Source organism: Natrix helvetica (assembly GCF_964273705.1).
Source record: "Natrix helvetica genome assembly, chromosome: 1".
Lineage (NCBI taxonomy): Eukaryota > Metazoa > Chordata > Lepidosauria > Squamata > Natricidae > Natrix > Natrix helvetica.
In genome coordinates, this window is record NC_138548.1 from 123613541 (window position 1) to 123634974 (window position 21434).

The following is a 21434-nucleotide window of genomic DNA, read 5'->3' on the forward strand; positions in this document are numbered from 1 at the left end:
ATGGATAAAGGAAATGGTTCTGCCTTTACTGAATTCATTCTTCAGGGCTTGACAGACAATCCCAAAATACAGCTTGTTCTTTTTACTGTCTTCCTTTTGGTTTATATCATCACTGTATTAGGGAATGTGGGGATGATTCTGCTGATTTGCACAAAACCCCAACTTCACAAACCCATGTATTACTTCCTGGGCAACCTCTCCTTTGTTGATCTCTGCTGTGCTTCAACCATTGCTCCTAAAATGCTATTTGATTTATTAAGTGAAACTAAAAGAATTTCTTATAGTGGCTGCGTTACTCAGCTCTTTGTATTTGCTATCCTTGCAGATGCAGAATGCCTTTTGTTGGCTGTCATGGCCTATGATAGATATGTGGCCATCTGCAATCCACTCCTCTATCCAACTGTAATGTCCAAAAAAGCCTGCCAGCAAATGATCTCTATTGTGTACTTTACAGTCCTGCTAGATTCAATGATACAAACTTCCTGTACATTCCAACTATCTTTTTGTAGTTCCAATGTTATCAACCACTTCTTCTGTGATGAACCTCCACTTCTAATGCTCTCCTGTTCTGACACATATATTACTGAGGTTGTGCTATTTACTATTGTTGGCTTTGGTGAAGCAGGCAGCATTGGAATGATTCTTGTATCCTATGTTTACATTTTGACTACAATCTTGAGAATGCACTCCGCTGAAGGCAGGCATAAAGCATTTTCCACTTGTGCTTCCCACTTGACAACTGTTGGGATATACCATGGGACACTACTCTTCATGTACTTCCGACCAAATTCTAGTTACTCCATGGACCAAGACAAATGGGCCTCTATGTTCTACACGGTTATGATCCCCATGCTCAATCCTTTGATCTACAGCCTGAGGAACAAGGAGGTGAAAGATGCTGTGTCAAAATCTCTTGGCGGTATATGGATTTGTATTGGGGGTAAAATTGCTTTACAATAACTTGAAAGAGTGACCATTTGAAGGAGGGTACATACAGAAGATCTATCTAGAAGGCACGGTAAAATCAGTTGGGGATATGTGAATTTTTAAAGAATGTGACCTTGGACAAATTTAATAGACAATAATATTCTCTACTACTTTGGGGAGGGGGACCCTGGAAAAATATATACATTGTATTCTCTTGTTTTTTCAACTGTGTATACACAGAATTGCATAATCCACTGAATATTATCTCAATATTAAGCATTTGTTATTTAAATATAATATGGTACACCAATACAAATCACACTTCTGCCAAAGGTCACTATTTCAGTTTAATCAGAGAAACCTGGCACTTCCAACTGGTTCAATTCTTTTACTCCCTTCCCACGATATTCACCCATGAAAAAAATGGCAGTTTGACAGCAGTCTATCAGAAAAAAAGGGTTCCTGGCAGTCATAAATCAAAATCACTTATTGTACAAAGCACAGACTCAAAACACGTTTATAACTATGGGCTTTAGAAATCAAAAGACTCTAACCATATATAATATTACATCATTCCACATGTGTAAATTAAATACTGCTGTTGGTTCTGAATTTGTCAAGTCATAAGCAGTTCAGTATGGGGTAAATCAAGTATTTCAGATATTTTTATTTAGCCATAATTACACAAGCTACTAGGCTTAGCTGGCCAATGTCTCCCACCCAATGACTAGGGTGGGAGTTGCAGGACTCCCACATTGTAAAGGAAGGTGAATTCTCAGAAGATTTTTTTTTTAATTCAGAGACTTCTCAAGAAAGAAGGAAAAAGAAGGTGTATTAGCACAGGGTCAGCCAGAAGGTGTGGGAATCCAGTATGAAGAAGCCAATGCTCACACAGGATCAAAGAAAGATAAAATTCTTTTATTTCTGCAGAACCAGAAGAGGACACCTTTGGGCTTCATTCCAAGGAGCATGCCAGAAATCAGGCACAGGTGTTTTTATATTATTATTTGCTGCAGGAAACAAAATAAGAGAATTACTGATTGGTACATGACAGTCACGCATGCAGATAAAGCAAAACCATTCCATAATATACAAAATGATTTAATTCTACTTCATTCTCATAGAAGTTGCAACGAAGAGGAGGGGGTGAACTTATTTTCCAAAGCACCTGATGGCAGGACAAGAAGCAATGGGCGGAAACTGATCAAGAAGAGAAGCAACCTGGAATGAAGGAGAAACCTCCTAACCATGAGGACAATTAACTAGTGGAACATTGCTTACAGAAGTTGTAGGTGCACATCACTGGAAGTTTTTAAGAAGAGACTGGTGTGGGGTCTCATGCTTGAGCAGGGGGTTGGACTGTGCTAATAGGTTTTACTTACCTCCAGACCTTTGTCTAGATGTCAGGGCTCCAAGTAACATACCCCAGCAAACAAAACTCTGAGGCAGGTAGATTCCTCAAAGAATAAGTTTGTTGGCTATTCCTGTGCTTCTGATTTTATAGCTTTTTGGATTTTCCATGGAACAATAGTCTTCACATCAAACTATTTTCCAGATACCAAAAGGCAAGACAAGAAACCATGGATGAAAAGTAACCAAGGAGAGAACCACTTAGAACTATGGAGAAATTTCCTAACAGTGAGAGCAATCAATCCATGGAATAGCTTCCCTTCACAAGATGTGTATACTGGACACATCACTGGAGACTTTAAAAAAGGCCTAGACAGCCATTTGGTCTGAAATGGTATAGGGTCTCCTGCTAAAGAAAGAAGTTGGACTAGAAGACCTCCAAGGTCCCTTCTAACTCTATTATTCTATGTTCTATGTTCATATACTCCAGTCCACTTCCAGATAGTCAATGAACCAAGACAAAAGGGCTTCTATGTTCTACATGGTCATGATTCCCATGGTTAATCTCTGATCTGCAGTCTGAGGAAGAAGGCTGCCTGGTGTGTCTTGCAAGAAGACAACTCCGCCCTTCTATCCTCCACCTGTAGGCCTTCCGCTGTGTCGGAGGGGAGGATGGCCAAAGAGATAGAGGAGCATCTACAGTTGGAATTTTAAGGAGCTCCTCGAGTTTCTGATCCACCCCATACAATCTCTTATCAATTCCGCTAGGGGCAGCAATGGCACTAGGTTGTTGCCACTGTCATTGAATGACATCTATCAATAATTTTGGGGAAGGAATGACCTCCTGTTCTGTCACTTGTTCCATGAACAGAAGGACATTAGGGTCTTGAGGGACTGGAGCCGAATATGCCATATTATCTGCCACCCCAATAGTGGCCATTGTTTTGGCCTTAAACAATAGGGTCTTGAATAGAGGGGGGGGTAAAGGAAGGCTTGTCTGGGATGAGGTCTTCATCTTCTGATAGATCCTGCTCCCTTGGCTCCTGTCCCCCATGATCGAAACCTCACTACGAAGGAAAGTGGGAGGGGAATGGGCATCCTGCCTATAAATCAACCCAACTGAAGCTTGTGATTGTAGGCCTGATAAGCAAGAAAGCCCTGGCGGAGGATGGCTCAGAAAGTCTCTCTGGAGCAGTGCAGACGCTATGCCCAGTGTAACAGTCTCAGCGATAATGGTTCACCATTCCTGAGAGAGACCAGGGCCTGGATTCTCCCCAGTGTGGAGGCTACTGCTGTGGGAGTAAAGGTAGCTGATGTGGCAGAAGATCTAGTAGCAGAAGCAGGCTCTAAAGTTGCAGGTCCTAAGCAAGAGAGAGGAGCAAAATCCTCCTCATAAGAAGCTGCCTGAAAGCAGTGCATCTCATTAGTATCATTGGGTGACCAATCCAGCTGACTATCTTCGAGAATCTGCGATGGCATTTCTATCTCTAAAGGGTGGGAAATCTCGGACCTACCCACTGGAATCCTGGAGGCCCTGTCTGCTTCTGCTTGCTTCTGGGCCTTGGAGAACTGTTTCTCCAATGCCTTTTGCATCCTTTTTGCATCCTTTTCAGCAGCTGATGAGGCCCTCCTTGAATCTGGGGCCTGGGACTTGTCTGAGGCTCCCCTAGAAGATGATCTCTGCTGCCTGGGGGAAGGTTCTGTCAGGCTGCCACTTGCAGGCAAGGAATGGTCCGCCATTTTGAAAATGGCTATTAAAACTTTGAATCTTTATTCCTGCTCTAGTGGCCAAGCAAAGGTGGGGCAAATCCTAAGCCTGAGAAGAACTCCTTTCAATGCACTGCTAGAGAATAAATGAAATTCAACTTTGCCTGCACCTTCATGCAATGAAGGGACTGCAAAGAAATACTCATTGTGAATGCTAGCCACCGAAACAAAATGGCGTGAAATCAGCAACACGATTTGCAAGCACCCCAGATGATTTGTAATATGGCTCAGGAAAAGTGGTGAAATTTAAATTTTTTTTACTACCGGTTCTGTGGGTGTGGCTTGATGGGCACGGTGTGGCTTGGTGGGCATGGCAGGGGAAGGATACTATACAATCTCCATTCCCACCCCACTCCAAGGGGAAAATACTGCAAAATCTCCATTCCCACCCCACTTTGGGGCCAACCAGAGGTGGCCTTTGCTGGTTCTCTGAATTAATCAAAATTTCCACTACTGGTTCTCTGAACTACTCAAAATATTTGCTACCTGTTCTCCAGAACCTGTCAGAACCTGATGGATTTCACCACTGATCAGGAACCTTAGGGCCTCAGTGCTTTATGCTGAGCACGATGATCCAAACCACATAGAAATGCCTGTGGGCTCTGAAAAGCCAACAGTGAAGATCGGCTTGATAAGGCTGCCACACCCTTCTGGAGGAAAAAAGAGTGCAAAAAGAGGCTTTGGCACTTCCTCCCTCTTTGGAAGCTTCTGGAGCTCTAAACACCATAGTGACGAAGTTTAACGTTGCCACTGCAACTCAGTTCAGGGAGAAGTCTCCAGCTCAAACTAGCCTTTCTGTCCTTTTGGTGCTGTTCTAAGCCTTTTATTTTCACTAATTGAAAGAATCCAAGCATGGATAATGAGAAATTGAGTCTCTCTAGCCACACTGAGAAGAAAAAACAGAGGCCTCAGCTGACAGGAAGAGGCGTGTCCAAAGCTTTTCACTTCTCAGTCTCTGACTAAATAGAAGATAACCCATGCTCTGACTCTCCAAGCAGCACGCAAGAGAATATTGCCAGATTTAATTATCTTCAATAACTATAGATGTACTCTGTAAATTACTAAGGAAGGTCCAACCTTGCTCTCATCCTGCCTACCAGATATTCCAAGTTCCACTGTCTCTTTGCTCTTTGTGAAAGAGCCCTCCTTCCTGGAACTCCTGATTGCATTTCACCACATCATGTCATACTTAAATACTTAATACATAATTCTCTGATTGTAATTTTTAATTCAATCTGGCTCTCTCTAATATTCAATTAATATATCCAACTGAAATCTAATATCAGGCTTGCCCCAGCAAGGTCCCTAGGAAAGAAATACCTTTGATTCAATTTGGTGTTGTTGTTTTTTTTTGCTAAGGATTAGTTATTGCAGCAAAAGCAAGGTTAGACCTGAGATTCCCAGACAAAATGTTACATCCCCCCCTTCCCCAGCCCTCTGCCCTTGACTGGTCCACCACTGTCTGATTCTGGGGGAGGAGCTTCCAGGGGAATGGCTGCTGACCTCTGAGCTCCATACGACTACGGAGCTCGCTGATGAAGGGGGGGTGCCCCCGACCCTCTTTCCATCTGGAGGGTCAAGGATTAAGAGCAGCGACCACCCTGGCTTTCCATAGAGCCTAATTTGGCCTTTCAGGGTGGTCAAATAGCCAGGATGATAAGAAGATTGTCCCAGCTGGAGCCGAGATGGGAGTTGGAGGCAGAGTTATGGTCGGAGCTCCAGCTGGAGGGCGGCGATGGCGGCGAGGAGCGAGGCAGAGCGAGGCAGAATGAGAGAGTGGCGGCGACGGCCCTTAGCAGCCCGGGCGGCGAGACGGCGGTATCGGCGATGCCAGCAGGGCCGAATTGGAGGGTGAGGACTGCCGGAAGGCCGTTCGGGGGCGGAACGAGGCTCGAGACGTTGGAGGCCAAAGAAGGCCTGCGGGAGAGCCGTAGGCCGGCCAGAGCAGCACTTGGGCCTGGACCAACAGCGGGGGGTCGTTGAAATAGGGGGGTGGGCAGGACACGACAAGTCCAGCCCTTAAAGATCTATGGAGTCTGGAGCCTGGAGCCTGGCAGAGGGAGGAGACCTGTGGCACCAGGGGCAGGAGACATAGTGCCAGGAGGCAGAGGATTTATCAACCCCTGCCATCTGCCATCTGCCTGCCAAGACTGTGCCCAGGTGTCCCTCGTTGATTATCAACAACTTTTTACAACTACCTGCCCACTTGTCATTTTGACTATCTACAACTGCTCCCGAGCCAACTGTTGTGTGTGCCTGCGTGACTACCCCCACCATCTTTTACCAGCCCACTATCAAAATCCATCAAATATCAATTTAAACCGTCTGCCTACCTACACCACAGATTGCCTCCCGGCCTCCACATTTCTACCTTTCTACCATCTTCCTACCACCTACTTTCCATCTAGTTACTGTCTTCTCATCATCCCCTTATTTATCATCTGATGTGGAACCTGGCTTGCTGACTCATTTTAACATCCATAGCACCCTGGCCCTGGTTACAGCGCTTCCAGTATATATTTGAGGTCAGACTTGCTCCAGCTGCGGGAGTCCCCCCTCTTGCAGATATGGCCCTTTGCCCTTTCAAGGGCCCACCTTAATGACGGGTTTGTTAACCCCGAGAGGTGGAGGAAGTGAAGACTTAGGGGTTTTTTAACTAGACGTTGTTTATCCATTTTAGGGGGTTCCAGGGTGGGTGGGAGGGATCAGGCCAGGAGGAGGACTTTAGCCAGGCGAACAAGTGAGATCAAGGAGGGAGTGAGCGGAGTGGGGAGGGGGAGGGAAAATGACATTCCTACAGAGGGTTGTTTTATTCCAACGGTCGTGGGGAGGGGTGGGTGCGAGGACCGAATAAAATCTCGTAGTCGGTTGGGAGACCGTGGCTGTTGGACACGCCCGGTCACTCGTACCAACCCCCACAGCCTAGGTGGCCAGGACCTACAGAGCCAGGGCCTGAGGCTGATGCTCTGCAATGCAAGATCCGTTGTTAACAAGGCCCCCCTCATTAATGAGTTGATCTCAGAGGGGGAGCCGGACCTTGCAGGGATAACGGTGGTTTGCCCCTCGTGGAGATGTGCCCACCAGGTTACCATGCATTTCATCAGCCGCAGGCCCTGGGTAAGGGTGGCGGGGTGGCGGTAATTATACGGGAGAGTCTGGAACCGAAGGAGTTCACTGTGCCACAGATCTCCGGGTGTGAGTCCCTTGGTGTGAAATGGGGCCCAGGGAGGCAGTTGGGCTTGCTGATTGTATACTTGGCTCCTCGCTATGCATCAGCGGCCCTGCCTGAGGTCCTCGAGCTGATCGTGGAGACGGCAGTTGATACCCCCAAACTTGTGGTTATGGGGGATTTCAACCTGCCGTCGACGGGCGAAGCATCCAAGGTGGCTCGGGAGTTCATGGCTTCCATGACAGCCATGGACCTGACCCAATTAATTCAGGGCCCCACACATGAAGGTGGGCACACACTGGACCTTGTTTTTGTATCTGGACAGTGGACGAGTGATCTGGGAATAGGGGATCTAGTTATTACACCCCTGTCATGGTCAGACCACTCATCTCTCCGGCTTGACTTCCCCGGCGCTACCCCCCACCGCGGGGAGGCGGAACCTGATTGTCCCAGATGGTTCCGCCCCAGGCGACTGATGGAACCGGATAGGTTCCAGACGAAGCTTGGGCCACTTCCTGTAGCCCTGACCCGCTCCCGGACGGAGGACCTAGTGGCCGCTTGGAATAGAGCGGCTGCGGCCTCTCCTGCGGCAACGAACCACCCTGGCTCCTTGGTTTACTGAGGAACTGAGGGTGATGAAACGCCACAAGAGACGCCTAGAAAGCAGGTGGAGGTCCTCACGCTCCGAATCTGACCGAACACAGGTAAGAGCCTATTTATGGATCTACCTTGTGGCACTGAGAGCGGCCAAACGTAGACACTGTGCCACTCTTATTGCGTCCGCGGATAACCGCCCTGCCGCCCTGTTTCGGGTGACCCGCTCCCTCTTATCACAGAGGCCGCGGGAAGCCCCTTTGCAGCGTAGAGCAGAGGAGTTTGGGGAATATCTGCAGGACAAAATCGATCAGATCCGGAGTGGATGGGCCCGCTTCAGTGGACCAAGGGAGACGTTGGAAGCAAGTCTTGAGACACCACGCTGGGAGGGGTTTGACTCTGTTGCCCCCGAGGATTTGGACAGGTTATGTGGGCGACTGCGAGCCACCTCATGTTTACTGGACCCGTGTCCCTCCTGGCTTGTACTGGCATCCTGGGAGGTTACACGAGGCTGGCTCCTGGGTCTGGTGAACGCTTCACTTGAGGAGGGGTCCTTGCCGGCTGCCTTGAAAGAGGCAGTGGTGAGGCCTCTGCTCAAGAGGCCTTCCCTGGATCCGGAGGAGCTAGCTAATTACCGTCCTGTCTCCAACCTTCCCTTTTTAGCGAAGGTTGTAGAGAGTGTGGTGGCACAACAGTTCCCACGTCACCTGGAGGAAGCAGACTATCTAGACCCGCGCCAGTCCGGCTTTCGACCCGGTCACAGCACGGAGACGGCCTTGGTCGCGTTGGTAGATGATCTCTGGAGGGCCAGAGATATGGGTTGCTCCTCTATCCTGGTCCTATTAGATCTATCAGCGGCTTTCGATACCATCGACCATGGTTTCTTATTGCGCCGGCTGGAAGAGGTGGGCGTAGGGGGCACCGTTTTGCGGTGGTTCCGCTCCTACCTCTCCGACCGGACGCAGTGTGTGTTGGCAGGGGAGCAGAGGTCGACCCTGAGGCCACTCACTTGTGGGGTGCCACAGGGGTCGGTCCTCTCGCCCCTCCTGTTCAACACATACATGAAGCCGCTGGGTGAGATCATCCGTGGTTTTGGGGTAGGATACCATCTGTACGCTGATGATACGCAGCTGTACATTTCCACCCCAAACCACCCCAACGAGGCCGTCGAAATGATGTCCCAGTGTTTGGAAGCCGTCGGGGTCTGGATGGGGGACAACAGACTTAAACTCAACCCCTCCAAGACTGAGTGGCTGTGGCTACCGGCGCCCCGGTTCAACCAGTGGATGCCATCGCTGGCCATAGGGGGCGAACAACTGCCCCCCGTGGAACGGGCGTGCAATTTGGGCGTCCTCCTTGATGCCCGGCTGTCGATGGATGACCATGTGACAGCCGTGGCGAGGGGGGCGTTCCACCAGGTTCGCCTGGTGCGCCAATTGCGCTCCCTATTGGATCGGGACGCCCTACGCACAGTCACTCATGCGCTGGTGATGTCTCGCCTGGACTACTGCAATGCTCTCTACATGGGGCTCCCCTTGAGATGCACCCGAAAACTACAGCTAGTTCAGAATGCGGCCGCGCGGGCCATCATGGGAGGAACAAGATACTCCCATATAACACCACTCCTGCGCGAGCTCCACTGGCTACCTGTGGTTTTTCGGGTGCGTTTCAAGGTGTTGGTTACTATCTTTAAAGCGCTCCATGGCACGGGACCTAGTTACCTGCGGGATCGCATCTCACCTCACACATCTCTATGACCTATCTGCTCTCACAGGGAGGGACTCCTCCAGGTGCCATCCGCCAAGCAGTGCCAACGGGTGGCGCCTAGGAGTAGAGCCTTCTCTGTGATGGGCCCAACCCTCTGGAATGACCTCCCCCCCGATATTAGAACTATTAACGACCTCCGCTCCTTCCGACAGAAGCTTAAGACCCACCTGTTCCAATTAGCTGGCTTAGCCGATTTATAGCTCCATCTTTCACCTCCTGGCAAACATCTTATTGTGGAATTTTTAAGGGAATTTTAATCTTATTTGTATTTTAATTAAATATGGTACAGTATATTTTCTACCTCCTCCGTCTATGTTTAAGTTTATGTATATGTATTCTATTTTGATATGTATATGGTTTTTAATAATGACTGTACACCGCCCCGAGTCCTGTTTAGGAAAGGGCGCGGTTTATAAATAAAAGTTTGATTGATTGATTTGATTGATGGCATGCTGTTGATGGCATGATGTTTGGGGAACAGCTTGAATGTTTGGCGCCACGGTGCAATTTCACATTCTTTTCCCAGGTTAGGTGTTCTTGAAGACCGAAACAGGCTATTTCTCACCCATCTGATGTCCGTCAAACCTACCAAACCTCTCCCCTTCTCTACTCTCTATATTCTGATTGCTCCTCTCCACCCACTTAACAATTTATGGGAGGATGCCAGCAAAGCACAGAGCTGAAGATGGCAGATATGACAGCCTGTATCATTTTTAAAAAATATTTCAAAATTATTTTTTCATGGGAAAGATAATTAATTCCAAAGTCTTATTTCAAATCTATTTGAAATAGATCCTTAGACCATTTGTGATTTTCCAAAAACAAGGAAGAAGCAGGAAAAAGAGTCACAAGTTGGAAAGCCAACAGTCATCTCTAACAAAAACTACAAACAAAGATGCTACCTAATGTGTCTTTTGACAGCTAGCTGTAATCACTCATGCCTTTGACAAGTGAGGAGTCTCACTGAACACCATAATTCTGCTCACCTCTCTAGGTGTCTAGACCAGAAGCTTGGGGATTGTGACTTACCATCTAAGTGCTCTAGCTAAACAGGATATACTTGTGGTTGATCAATCAATTGAATGCTAACTTATTGGATCCTTAGGTTGACAATCCTAAAACACAAGGTCATCTGCAAAAACATTGTCAGATTCCAGGTCAGAGTCATGTTCTGAATTGTGGCTCATAACACTTGCTTTTAAAACTTCTATCACTAATGACTGGGAAAATTTCACATGGTTCTATAAAATGTGTTAATCCAAAAGGTTCACAATAGATGAAAAGCAGTGAACAAGCAACTTCTAAAAGTAATTAGAAAATGAAATATGCAATAATAATTAGAAAAGAAAATATGCAAATTTTGTAAGCATTAACCTCAGTTTGAGAGAAAATAGCTTTCCTTCATCTCCCAGAGCTATAAAGCTGATGGTGACTGCTGTTTTGTGGTGTCCTTGTGAGGAGCAGCTATCTGGAGCACTTGTGATTGATCTCAAGTTCTCCCCTTGTCCAGAGTGGAATTATCAAATAGCTAGACTGCTTGCCTGCTCTTCTTTAAGGTTAGAGTTAGAGTAAGATTGGATTAGACTGACAAGATTCTGTCTATGTGATGTCAGCAAATAAAAAAAAGATTTTTGTTAGATTATTCAATGTCGTTCTTGGGCTGGATCTCAAAATTGTTGAGTTGTGGATTGGGACTCAAGGGGTTATTTACTTAACGATGGTCTCCAATTAAAACTATTGCAACAAAGCATGAAAATCCAACCACTTATCTTCAGGATCTGGGGTATTGAAGTACATAAGAGGCAATATCCCAAGTGATATGAAAAGAGATTTAAGATCTCTGCCCCTATTTATAAGTTTTGTAAGAGCAAAAAAGCAACTGATTCTACTCCAGGTATGATTGCTAATTCACAATAAGATTAATTTCAGTGTTGAGATTAGCCTTTACATACTGAATATTTATAACAATCCATATGGGAAATATTATTGAGAAGAATATTCTGAATTGTACTAAAATCTTAGGCAATATTAGTACAAATTATAATGGTTTGCACTTTCCAGATATTAAAACTCTCTTAAGATTTGATTCCAAATGGATTATTTTGCTGTAAGAAGAGAGAAAATGCATAAATAAGAATTAATGCAGATCAAATGACTAATATCAGAAAGATTTGTTTCACAAGACTGACTCATCCTCACCTTAAGGGATTCTTTCTTCCTTAATGTCTGATCTAAGCATTACTAAGTTTAATGTAATTAAGTTGAATCTTTCCAATTTGAAACTCCTGTAAATCTAAATAAGAATAAAACATCACCTAGAAACCTGAATTAGGAAAATGCATCAGAGTGGTAGAAAATTGCTTGGATCATTGTCATGAGAATGGGAAAAGATATGCTCCCTACCTTGCTATCTATGGAGTGAATTAGGAGCTTTTCAGGATTTCCCATTTGAAGGCCAGCATTGTGTCTATCCAAACACCATCTAAACTCCATCATGAGAAGTGGGGAGAGTTTGTGGAGAAAAAAACACGTTTGTGACAGGCAGGATATCTTTTGAAGGAATATTACACTTAGGTTATCCATTTTGCTATCTGTTTCAATAAGTGTGATTTCTTGTTTTCTCAGAAAGTGCATAAGATTTTATCTTCCTCCAGCTTGGTTTATTAGTATGTCTAAGGACTTTTTGACAACAGTCAGTCAGATCATCAATACCTGGTTTTCACCCTGTGTCTTAAGAGGAAGTGTTGTTGAGGTTCTGAATTAAGAATAATCTAAGCCAAATATTTGAAATTTAACCAAATTGACAGAGAGGGTTCTATAGTTTCAAGACTTCATAAATTAAACAAATAATCTTGAAGAGGCATCAGGCACAGATTTGACGTACAGCCTTTGGTTATCATGATGGATGATTTTTACCAGCAGAGACATCAGAAGAATGCTGCCATCTTGATGCACCTACCTCTTTCAATGACTTTTTACATCATTGATCATGAAGAGATGTCAATGAATATTTGGAGGTATCACTTTGCAAAAGATCTCTCTAGAAATGATATTGCCATATGTTGACTGATATTTCAAGTTGATATCATTGAAATATTGGTCTAAAATTATTTATTTGTTTGTTTATTTATAACCTGCTTTTTACTTTTTACCAATAACTCAAGCTGGCAAACATATCTGTTCCTCCTATTTTCCCATAACAACAACTCTGAGAGGTGAGTTGGGCTGAGAAAGAGTGACTGGCCCCTGATCAATAATATCTCTACCGCCTATATTATTTGGCTCCCCATAAAAAGAGGTTCAGCTATCAATAGAGGCAAGAGACACCCTAAATACATAAAGGTGGAAAATGTGGAGAAAAAATTGTGGAAAAGATATGGAGGTTTTCACCATAAAAAGACATGAATCATGAAATGGTAGCTTAACCTCTAAGACAGGTCAGACATGTTAATTGAATATCTCTTCTTCTTCTATATTATTTGGCTCCACATAAAAGAGGTTCAGCTATGAACACAAGCAAAGGACACCCTAAGTACAGCAAAGTATATCACTTGGGAAATATCGAGGAAAAGGTTATGGAAAAGCAAGCAAATGTTTTATTACACCATAAAAGAACATGAAATTCCATGTTGATAGAATATTGGGAGCAACGGAAACCAAGACTCTTTTAATGACTAGTGAAACCTGAAATATGGAACTCAAAGAAACAAAACTAGGAAATGAATGGTGTGGGAATTCCATGTACTCTGCTACTGCCAACTTACCATCTACCATCTGAAGGGAATATTTGGATAAATGGAACCTGAAATAGGAGACCTGGAGCATTAAAATGATCCCCCTTTCTATGATATAATGCAAAGTTTCCAAACAAATGGAAGAGAGGGAATAATGGCTGCTAGCAGATATAAATTCATTAAAATTTGACACATACTTTTATAGCAACATATCTACTATAGCAATATATTAATCTCCATCCTTCACTTAACTGAAACAAGAAATGAAGCAGGGAGATTAGAATTTTATACAAGTATTCAAAGACTGTAATTTGGCAAAATAAATAGATTAGATCTAGCAAATATGATGTGTACTGAATTAAGTAAGTAGCGGGGCCCCAATCCTCTTGAAAAAAAATCCAGATTTTTGTTGCACTAAAATAGGAACAGGGATGAAGCTCTAAGTAATATAATTTTCTTTTTCCTAACAAGGAATCAGAAAGTCGTTTCAGGATCGGCAAATCACCTGAACCAATCCATCTACTCAGGAAATCATGGATAAAGGAAACGGTTCTGCCTTTACTGACTTCATACTTCAGGGATTGACAGACAATCCCAAAATGCAGCTTGTTCTTTTTGCAGTCTTCTTCTTGGTTTATGTCATCACTGTATTAGGGAATGTGGGGATGATTCTCTTGATTTGTACCAAGCCCCAACTTCACAAACCCATGTATTACTTCCTGGGCAACCTCTCCTTTGTTGATCTCTGCTGTGCTTCAACCATTGCTCCTAAAATGCTGATTGACTTATTAAGTGAAAGTAAAAGGATTTCTTACAATGGCTGTGTTGCACAGCTCTTTGTATTTGACATTCTTGCAGATGCAGAATGCCTTCTGTTGGCTGTGATGGCCTATGACAGATATGTGGCCATCTGCAACCCACTCCTCTATCCAACTGTAATGTCCCAAAAGGCCTGCCAGCAAATGATCACTATTGCTTACTTTACAGGCCTGCTAGATTCAATGATACAAACTTCCTCTACATTCCGGCTATCTTTTTGTAGCTCCAATGTTATCAGTCACTTCTTCTGTGATGAGCCTCCACTTCTAATGCTCTCCTGTTCTGACACATATACAAGTGAGATTGTGTTATTTACCTTTGTCGGCTTTGTTGAAGCAAGCAGCATTGGAATGATTCTTGTATCCTATGTTTACATTTTGGCTACAATCTTGAGAATGCGCTCCACTGAGGGCAGGCACAAAGCATTCTCCACCTGTGCTTCTCACCTGACAGCTGTTGGGATATACCATGGGACAATACTCTTCATGTACTTTCGGCCCAGCTCCAGCTATTCCATGGACCAAGACAAATGGGCCTCGTTGTTCTACACAGTTGTGGTCTACATGCTGAACCCTTTGATCTACAGCCTGAGGAACAAGGAAGTGAAAGATGCTGCAACTAAATCAGTAGGCAACACATGGATTTTTAAAGGGAATAATCCTAGATACATTTAATGGGCAACTTCATTACAAACACTGCCATTTCCAAAGAGGAAGACTATCAATGAGAAAAAGAATTTACTTGCTAGCAATCAACAAAGAGAAGGTTCCTGGTAACCTTAAATCAAAATTATGATTTTTACACATCACAGGATCAAAAGCCTTTAGGGATAGTAAAAATCAGAAGTTTGGAAACCGCCAGTGGTTCTCAGCCTTTTCTTTACAATGGACCCCCTTTAAATATCTTTTGTGGCCCATGGCCACAAAAGGTATTTCAAGCGTAACAACCCCCCCCCCCAAGACCCCCAACACTTAGTTCAAGATGCATGTGGGGACATTACGCCCTGTTGCATCATACCAGTTGTAACAGGATCCGGAACTCACAATTTTTATATATATCATCTTGACAAACTTAAAAATATCCAAATCCAATTTGGTTTTCTGGAAAATGAGATCACCTGTTCAATTAGCCTTGCCAAACTACAGTAATACTGCTTAGGATTTATGTGATTTGGAATATCAAAGAGCTCATAAATGCCCTGAGAAAAACACTTGATAATAAATGGCTTTTGTTAGATTCGGGCAAGGAGAGGACAGACTCCAGACGAACGTGACAACAGCTCTTTATTTAGTCAAGCAGATCCGATCCAACTGAACTATAGGGTTGTGCAGCTCCCCTTTTATGGGGAGCTGGCAGACCTCCCGACCAATCAGAGTAATCCTTTGTTCCCGCCTAAACGGCGGACCTGAGTGAAGACTACAGCAGTTTATGCAAATATCTAACACCCCTCCCCTCCTAGTAGGAGCGTTCCAGTTCGTTATATAATCCTGTAAGTATGCGGGCTTTTGCTTCGTTCTGGTAGACCTGCGTAATTCGGGTTGAGCCGGTTCCTGTACTTGGTCGGAGGAGCCTTTTTGTTCCGCTGCTCTGGTTGGAGTTCGTTGAGCCCGTTCGTTTGGGGCGCGCTCCGCACTTACATCAACCTCGGGTACGTCTCCCGGCTCTGATGAATTGAAGTCGTCTGTGAGGGGTGTGAAGACTTGCTCCTTCTGTGCTGGCAACGCCCCAGTGGGTGCTAGCTCTTCATTTGGTGACCTAAGATTGGAGTGGGTTAGGCAGCCCTGGAGTTGGTCAACGTGCCTCCTCCAGTTCCTACTGTCCTCCAACTCTAACAGATAAGAGTGAGGTCCGGTGATGCCTATTACCTTGGCAGGAATCCATAGAGTTCCCCCTGCATAGTTGTGGGCGTATACTGAATCCCCTATGCTAAAGTTCCGAATTTTGCTTGTGGAGTCTGGGGGTGATGTGGCAGAGTAGTTTGGGTGTAGCCGGTCTAGGTGGGACCGCAACCGGCGACCCATGAGAAGCTCGGCAGGGCTCCTCCCCGTGGTGGCCCTAGGCGTAATGTGTTGAATCAAAAGGTAGTGATCCACCCGTGTTTGCCAATCACCCGGGCCCATCCTAGCGAGGGCCTCTTTTGCGGATCGCACCATTCTTTCCGCCTGGCCATTGGATGCCAGTTGGAATGAAGCGACCAGGGCATGCCAAATTCCCTGGCTGGCTAAGTAGGTCTCGAACTACATGGCCGGGAATTGGGGCCCGTTATCGGAGACCAGAACATCGGGCAGGCCGTGAGTGGAGAAAAGTCTCTGTAGTACCTTGATGACCGCCTCTGCCGTGGTAGAGATCATCAGGACTACTTCTAGCCATTTCGAATATGCGTCCACAACTATTAAGAACGTTTGGCCTTGAACTGGTCCTGCGAAATCTATGTGTACCCTTGACCAGGGTGCTTGCAGTCACTCCCACTCCTTGGCGGCCGCCTCTGGGGGAGCTGGTCTGGATTCCTGACAAGGATTGCACATGGCCACCCATTCCTCTATTTCCCTGTCCATGTTAGGCCACCAGACGTAACTCCTCGCCAATGCTTTCATCCTTACGCTACCCGGATGCCCCACATGTAAAGCCTCTAATACATTTTTTCATAGTTTGTTTGGTACAACCACTCGATCCCACCACAATAAACAACCTTTCAATACCGACAGTTCATCGCGCTTAGACCAAAACTGTTTAAACTCGGGCCCCAAAAGTCCTCTGCTGGATTGAGGCAGGAAGATTCTCGTCGTTCCCCAGTCGCTTTCGTGGCTTCGTCATTTGGGAGAGCCGAAAACATTTCTGCCTCCGCAGCTCGCAGGCGTGGACGGACGGAGGTAGCCAGAGTGGCGCCGAGGCAGTCCGGCGGGCGAGCAACCAAGGACCTTCATCGCTCGCTCGCTCGCTCTTTCGTCCGCCCGGACCGCCTCGGCGTCGCTCTGGCTACATCCGGCCGGCCGCGCCTGGGAGCTGCGGAGGCAGAAATGTTGTCGGCGCTCCAGGATGACAAAGCCACGAAAGCGACTGGGGAACGACGAGAACTACGAGAAATAGATCTATCCTAGTCTCCCTTTATTTATTTATCAGTACAATTACAACATATATATGTATGTATGTATGTATGTATGTATGTATGTATGTATGTATGTATGTATATATATATATATATATATATATATATATATATATATATATATATATATATATATATATAGTATACAATATTATATACTATTATTTCATGAAGAGAGGTGAGGCTCTGCCTCCCTTGCCTCCCCTGACCGCACGTCCCTGACATCTATTACAGGGGTGTCAAACTCAAAGCCCGCAGGCTTTGTGCTTAGATCTGGCCCACGGGACTGCCCTGGAAACAGCAAAGGACTAGCCCACGGTGCCTCTGCCAGTGAAAACGGAACTCCCAGGTGCTGTTTTTGGCCATGCACGGCCCCCTTCAGCTCCATTTTCACTGGCAGGAGGTTGCAGGAGGCCATCCTGACCAAAACTGGGACATGGAGGGCTATGTAGGAGGCCATACCAGCCAAAAATGAGCTCAGTTTTTGCTGGCAGAGGGTTACAGGAGGCTGTCCTGGCTGAAAACAGGGTCCGGGGGTGCCACATGTGGGCCGCCCTGGGTTCCATTTTTGCTTGCAAAGGGCTAGCAAAACAAATGAAACAAAAGGAGAAATGTTTCCCCTTTTGCATTTGAGCATGCCAGAAGGGACAGGAAAGGAGAAAGAGGAAAGAGAAAGAAAAGGAGGGCAAGAAAGGGAAAATAGGGAAAAGGGGGAAGGAAGAAGAAAGAAGAATGAAAAAGTAGGAAAAAGGAAAGGGAAGGAAGGAAGGAAGGAAGGAAGGAAGGAAGGAAGGAAGGAAGGAAGGAAGGAAGGAAGGAAGGAAGGAAGGAAGGATTATGAGAGTGAGGGAGGGTCTGAGGGAAGTCCTGCCTTAGCACTTGACCACTACAGATACCCCCAACACAAGTGATGTCAAGTTGGCCATGCCTACCCTGTCCACCCCTGCCCCGACCAGGCCTACCCCAGCCCCCCAAGGTCAAACACAACCCTAATGCGGCCCTCAAGGAAATCAAATTTTTACACCCCTAATTTCTAGGTTGGACTTCTAGGTTGGAAAGGCAGTCCTTTCATAAGTTACACATCAACTGTATTTGAACAGCAGAGGTGGGAAGATGCTTCATATGATCCAGCTCAATCAACGAAAATGGGCTGAACTACAGCACGCAAGACGTATTACCAACCTGCAGTTTGTCTGTAGGTAGAACAGTTTTTTAATTTAAAGCTGTAATAGTTCTAATCTTTGGTTAATTGAGATTTTTCTGGAAACAAGGCAAAAATAAAAGGTTCTTCCTTCTATTACTTTCTCTTTTGAAAATCTATTCTGTATTAGGAAGGACGACAAACATTCTTTTGATTTGATGAAATGCTATTCTATTACATTTGTCTTTATAAACTTCCAATTCCCTACTATTGAAAGAAATGTCCTTCTGGGTTCGGCTCCAAGTGGGGAAAAAGACACTGGAGACATGGAGGCTGCTTGGAAAGATGGTTTAATGGTGGACAGGACCACATGGCTTGAGTCCTAAACAGAAAAGGTGATCACATGCTTCAATGTTGGGTGGAGAAGAAGAGAAGGAAGATGCTGAAAGTCCCTGATTTATGCCCTCTCTGGCCTTTGATCTTGAGCTTGTATTCTGATTGGTTGTCAGACTCCCATGGGGCCATGCAGGGGCAACTCTTCAGGCTGCGTTTTGAATCCAGGTTTGGTTGAGTTCTCAGATGCCATGTGATGAGTTGGGTAAAGGGCCAATATTATCATGCCTTAATCCCATCCCCCTGGATCTGAAGGGGAGAACTCTTTATTATGTAAAGGGACTGGCTTGGGCATCTTAATGGCCCATTGATAAAGTGGGTGGGGGCAGGAAGCTGCAAGGAGCTATTCTGTCTTTAAAACATGTTTCTTCCTTTTCACATCGAGGGAAATGTAATATTCTGCCTTTTCAATATTTCCTAGGATATTTCATTTTTCTGGAAGAGGGTTGGGTGATAACTTCCTACACTACAAAGAAGAGTAATCATTTAGTTAGAAATCATTGTCTTGGATCAGTGATTATTTTTTTAAAAAAACAATAGCTATAAACTCAGGCAGGATATCTTTGAAGATGGAAGGGCAAAAATTGTTCTCAATGCATGTTTTGTTCCTTTTGCCACAACATAAACTGAAAGAGGAATTTGCAGATAAGATGGGATAAGATACGATTACCTTTATTGTCATTTTTTACTGCGAGCACACATTAAAAATGAAATTCTGTTGCCTGCTCTCAAAAGAAAGTATATATCTACCCATATACAAACATATACTGTACACATGCTATATACAAACATATATATATATATATATATATATATATATATATATATATATATATATATATATATATATATACATACATACATACATACATACATACATACATACATACATACATATTAATCACTGTCCATTTTGAATACATAGCGGAAAGAGGAAGCTTGAGAGGTCACAAGGTTGATACTGTATGGAACAAAACTGAATCTGGATCTGCTTCAGATACGATGAAGCCTCCTCCCAGAAGGTGACAATAAAAACGGGTCATGAAGAGGATGTGTAGCATCCCTGACAATCCTGTGTACATTGCTCAAGCAATGCTTATATGCTGTGTCCTAGATAGAAGGAAGTGAATTATCAATGATCTTTTCTGCCATCCTCACCATTCTCTGCACCACCTTCCTGTCTGAAGCAGTAATGCTTCCATTAAGCTAAATAAACAGTTATATCCCTAGATCTTTCCTTCAGCCTCTGAATCAACACCTCCATGTATGTAAAAGTATTCTGTTGATCACAAGGCTAGAGATCACTACATAATGAAGTGATTAGTTTGCTGAGTTAGCATTGAGAGATCAGGGTGAAAGCTTACTCAGGATTCTTCTCCTTCAAACTTCCCTCCCAATACTATTGTGAAGATAAAACAATGCTGGGAGACAAGAATATGCCCCACCTTGGGAGAAAGATGGGAAGCAGCTATCCAAAATAAGACCATCAGTGAGGGTTTATTGTCTTCCTTAGCAATCTTTTGAGGGCCTCCTTTACATTGGCATTTCTCAAACTGTAAATGAGAGGATTCAACATGGGGATGATCAGAGTGTAAAACACTGAGACTTTTTTGTCAGTGTGCATGAAGAAGCTGGATTGGGGTCGGAAGTACATAAAGAGGATGGTGCCATGGAACAAAGCAAAGGTTGTCAAGTGGGAAGCACAGGTCGAGAAGGTTTTCAACCTGCCTCCTGAGGTGGGCATCTTAACAACTGCTATGATGATGAAGCTATAGGAGGCAACAATAGTCACAGTGTTCAAGCCTTCAACCAAGATGCCAAAGGTGAGGAGCAACAGCTCATTGAGGGCAGTGTCTGAACAGGCAAGGGCCATCAGAGCAGCCAGGTCACAAAAGAAATGGTTAATGGAATTCCTTCCACAATAAGAGAGCCTTAGAGATGCACAGGTATGAATGAGAGAACTCAAGACACCCCCAGCATATGCTCCCCAAAGCAGCCAGAGACAGAAGGATCTAGACATGATAACTGTGTATGACAAGGGTTTGCAAACAGCTACATAGCGGTCAATTGCCATGGCAGCCAGAAGGAAGGCTTCCACATCTGTAAAAGTGCAAAAAAGGAAAAATTGGACAATGCAGCCCCCATAGGTGATGGTCTTTCTCTTTGCCAGGAAGTTCAGCAGCATCTTAGGAGCAACAGTTGAGGCTATACAGGCATCCATTAATGAAAAATGTTGCAAGAAGAAATACATAGGGGTCTCAAGCTGAGGAGTATTCCTGATCAACACCACCATTCCCAGATTCCCTAACAAGATCCACAGGTAGATTACAAGAAATATCAGGAAGAGACTGTTCTGTACCTTTGGGTACTCTGTAAATCCTTGCAGAATGAATTCTGTCACAGCAGTGCTGTTTATCTCCATCATTTCTTTTAAAAAACATATATTTTTGTGGGGTTGGGAGGGTATTGATTTAGCATATTATCATCTTGTGACTTCCTTACAATAAAGAACTGAATGTATCTGAGATCTTCCTGGGGTTGGTTCTAGTTGCTCCACAGTGTGAAATCTTGAACTTCCTGGAAGGCACAGGAATTGATGATTCATTGTTTCTGAAGGGAAAGACAGCTCCCTGGCTATAAGGAATGAACTCTAATTAATTCATAGTG

The 21434-nt window shown here is 44.7% G+C and overlaps 3 protein-coding genes across 3 annotated transcripts; 2 read left to right on the top strand and 1 right to left on the bottom strand.

Moving 5' to 3' along the window:
* LOC309392267 (olfactory receptor 5AR1-like) lies at window positions 1-960 on the top strand (the record flags this gene model as incomplete). The annotated part of the gene is made up of 1 exon (XM_081953324.1): window positions 1-960. One exon carries the CDS (start codon window positions 1-3, stop codon window positions 958-960), a length of 960 nt encoding a protein of 319 aa, XP_081809450.1.
* A 12881-nt stretch (window positions 961-13841) lies between these two features.
* LOC309392330 (olfactory receptor 5AR1-like) lies at window positions 13842-14801 on the top strand (the record flags this gene model as incomplete). The annotated part of the gene is made up of 1 exon (XM_081953439.1): window positions 13842-14801. The coding sequence occupies one exon, from the start codon at window positions 13842-13844 to the stop codon at window positions 14799-14801; it is 960 nt and encodes a 319-aa protein (XP_081809565.1).
* A 5452-nt stretch (window positions 14802-20253) lies between these two features.
* Window positions 20254-21192, bottom strand: LOC309392392 (olfactory receptor-like protein OLF1; the record flags this gene model as incomplete). The annotated part of the gene is made up of 1 exon (XM_081953574.1): window positions 20254-21192. The coding sequence occupies one exon, from the start codon at window positions 21190-21192 to the stop codon at window positions 20254-20256; it is 939 nt and encodes a 312-aa protein (XP_081809700.1).
* Between the last annotated feature and the right edge of the window lie 242 nt (window positions 21193-21434).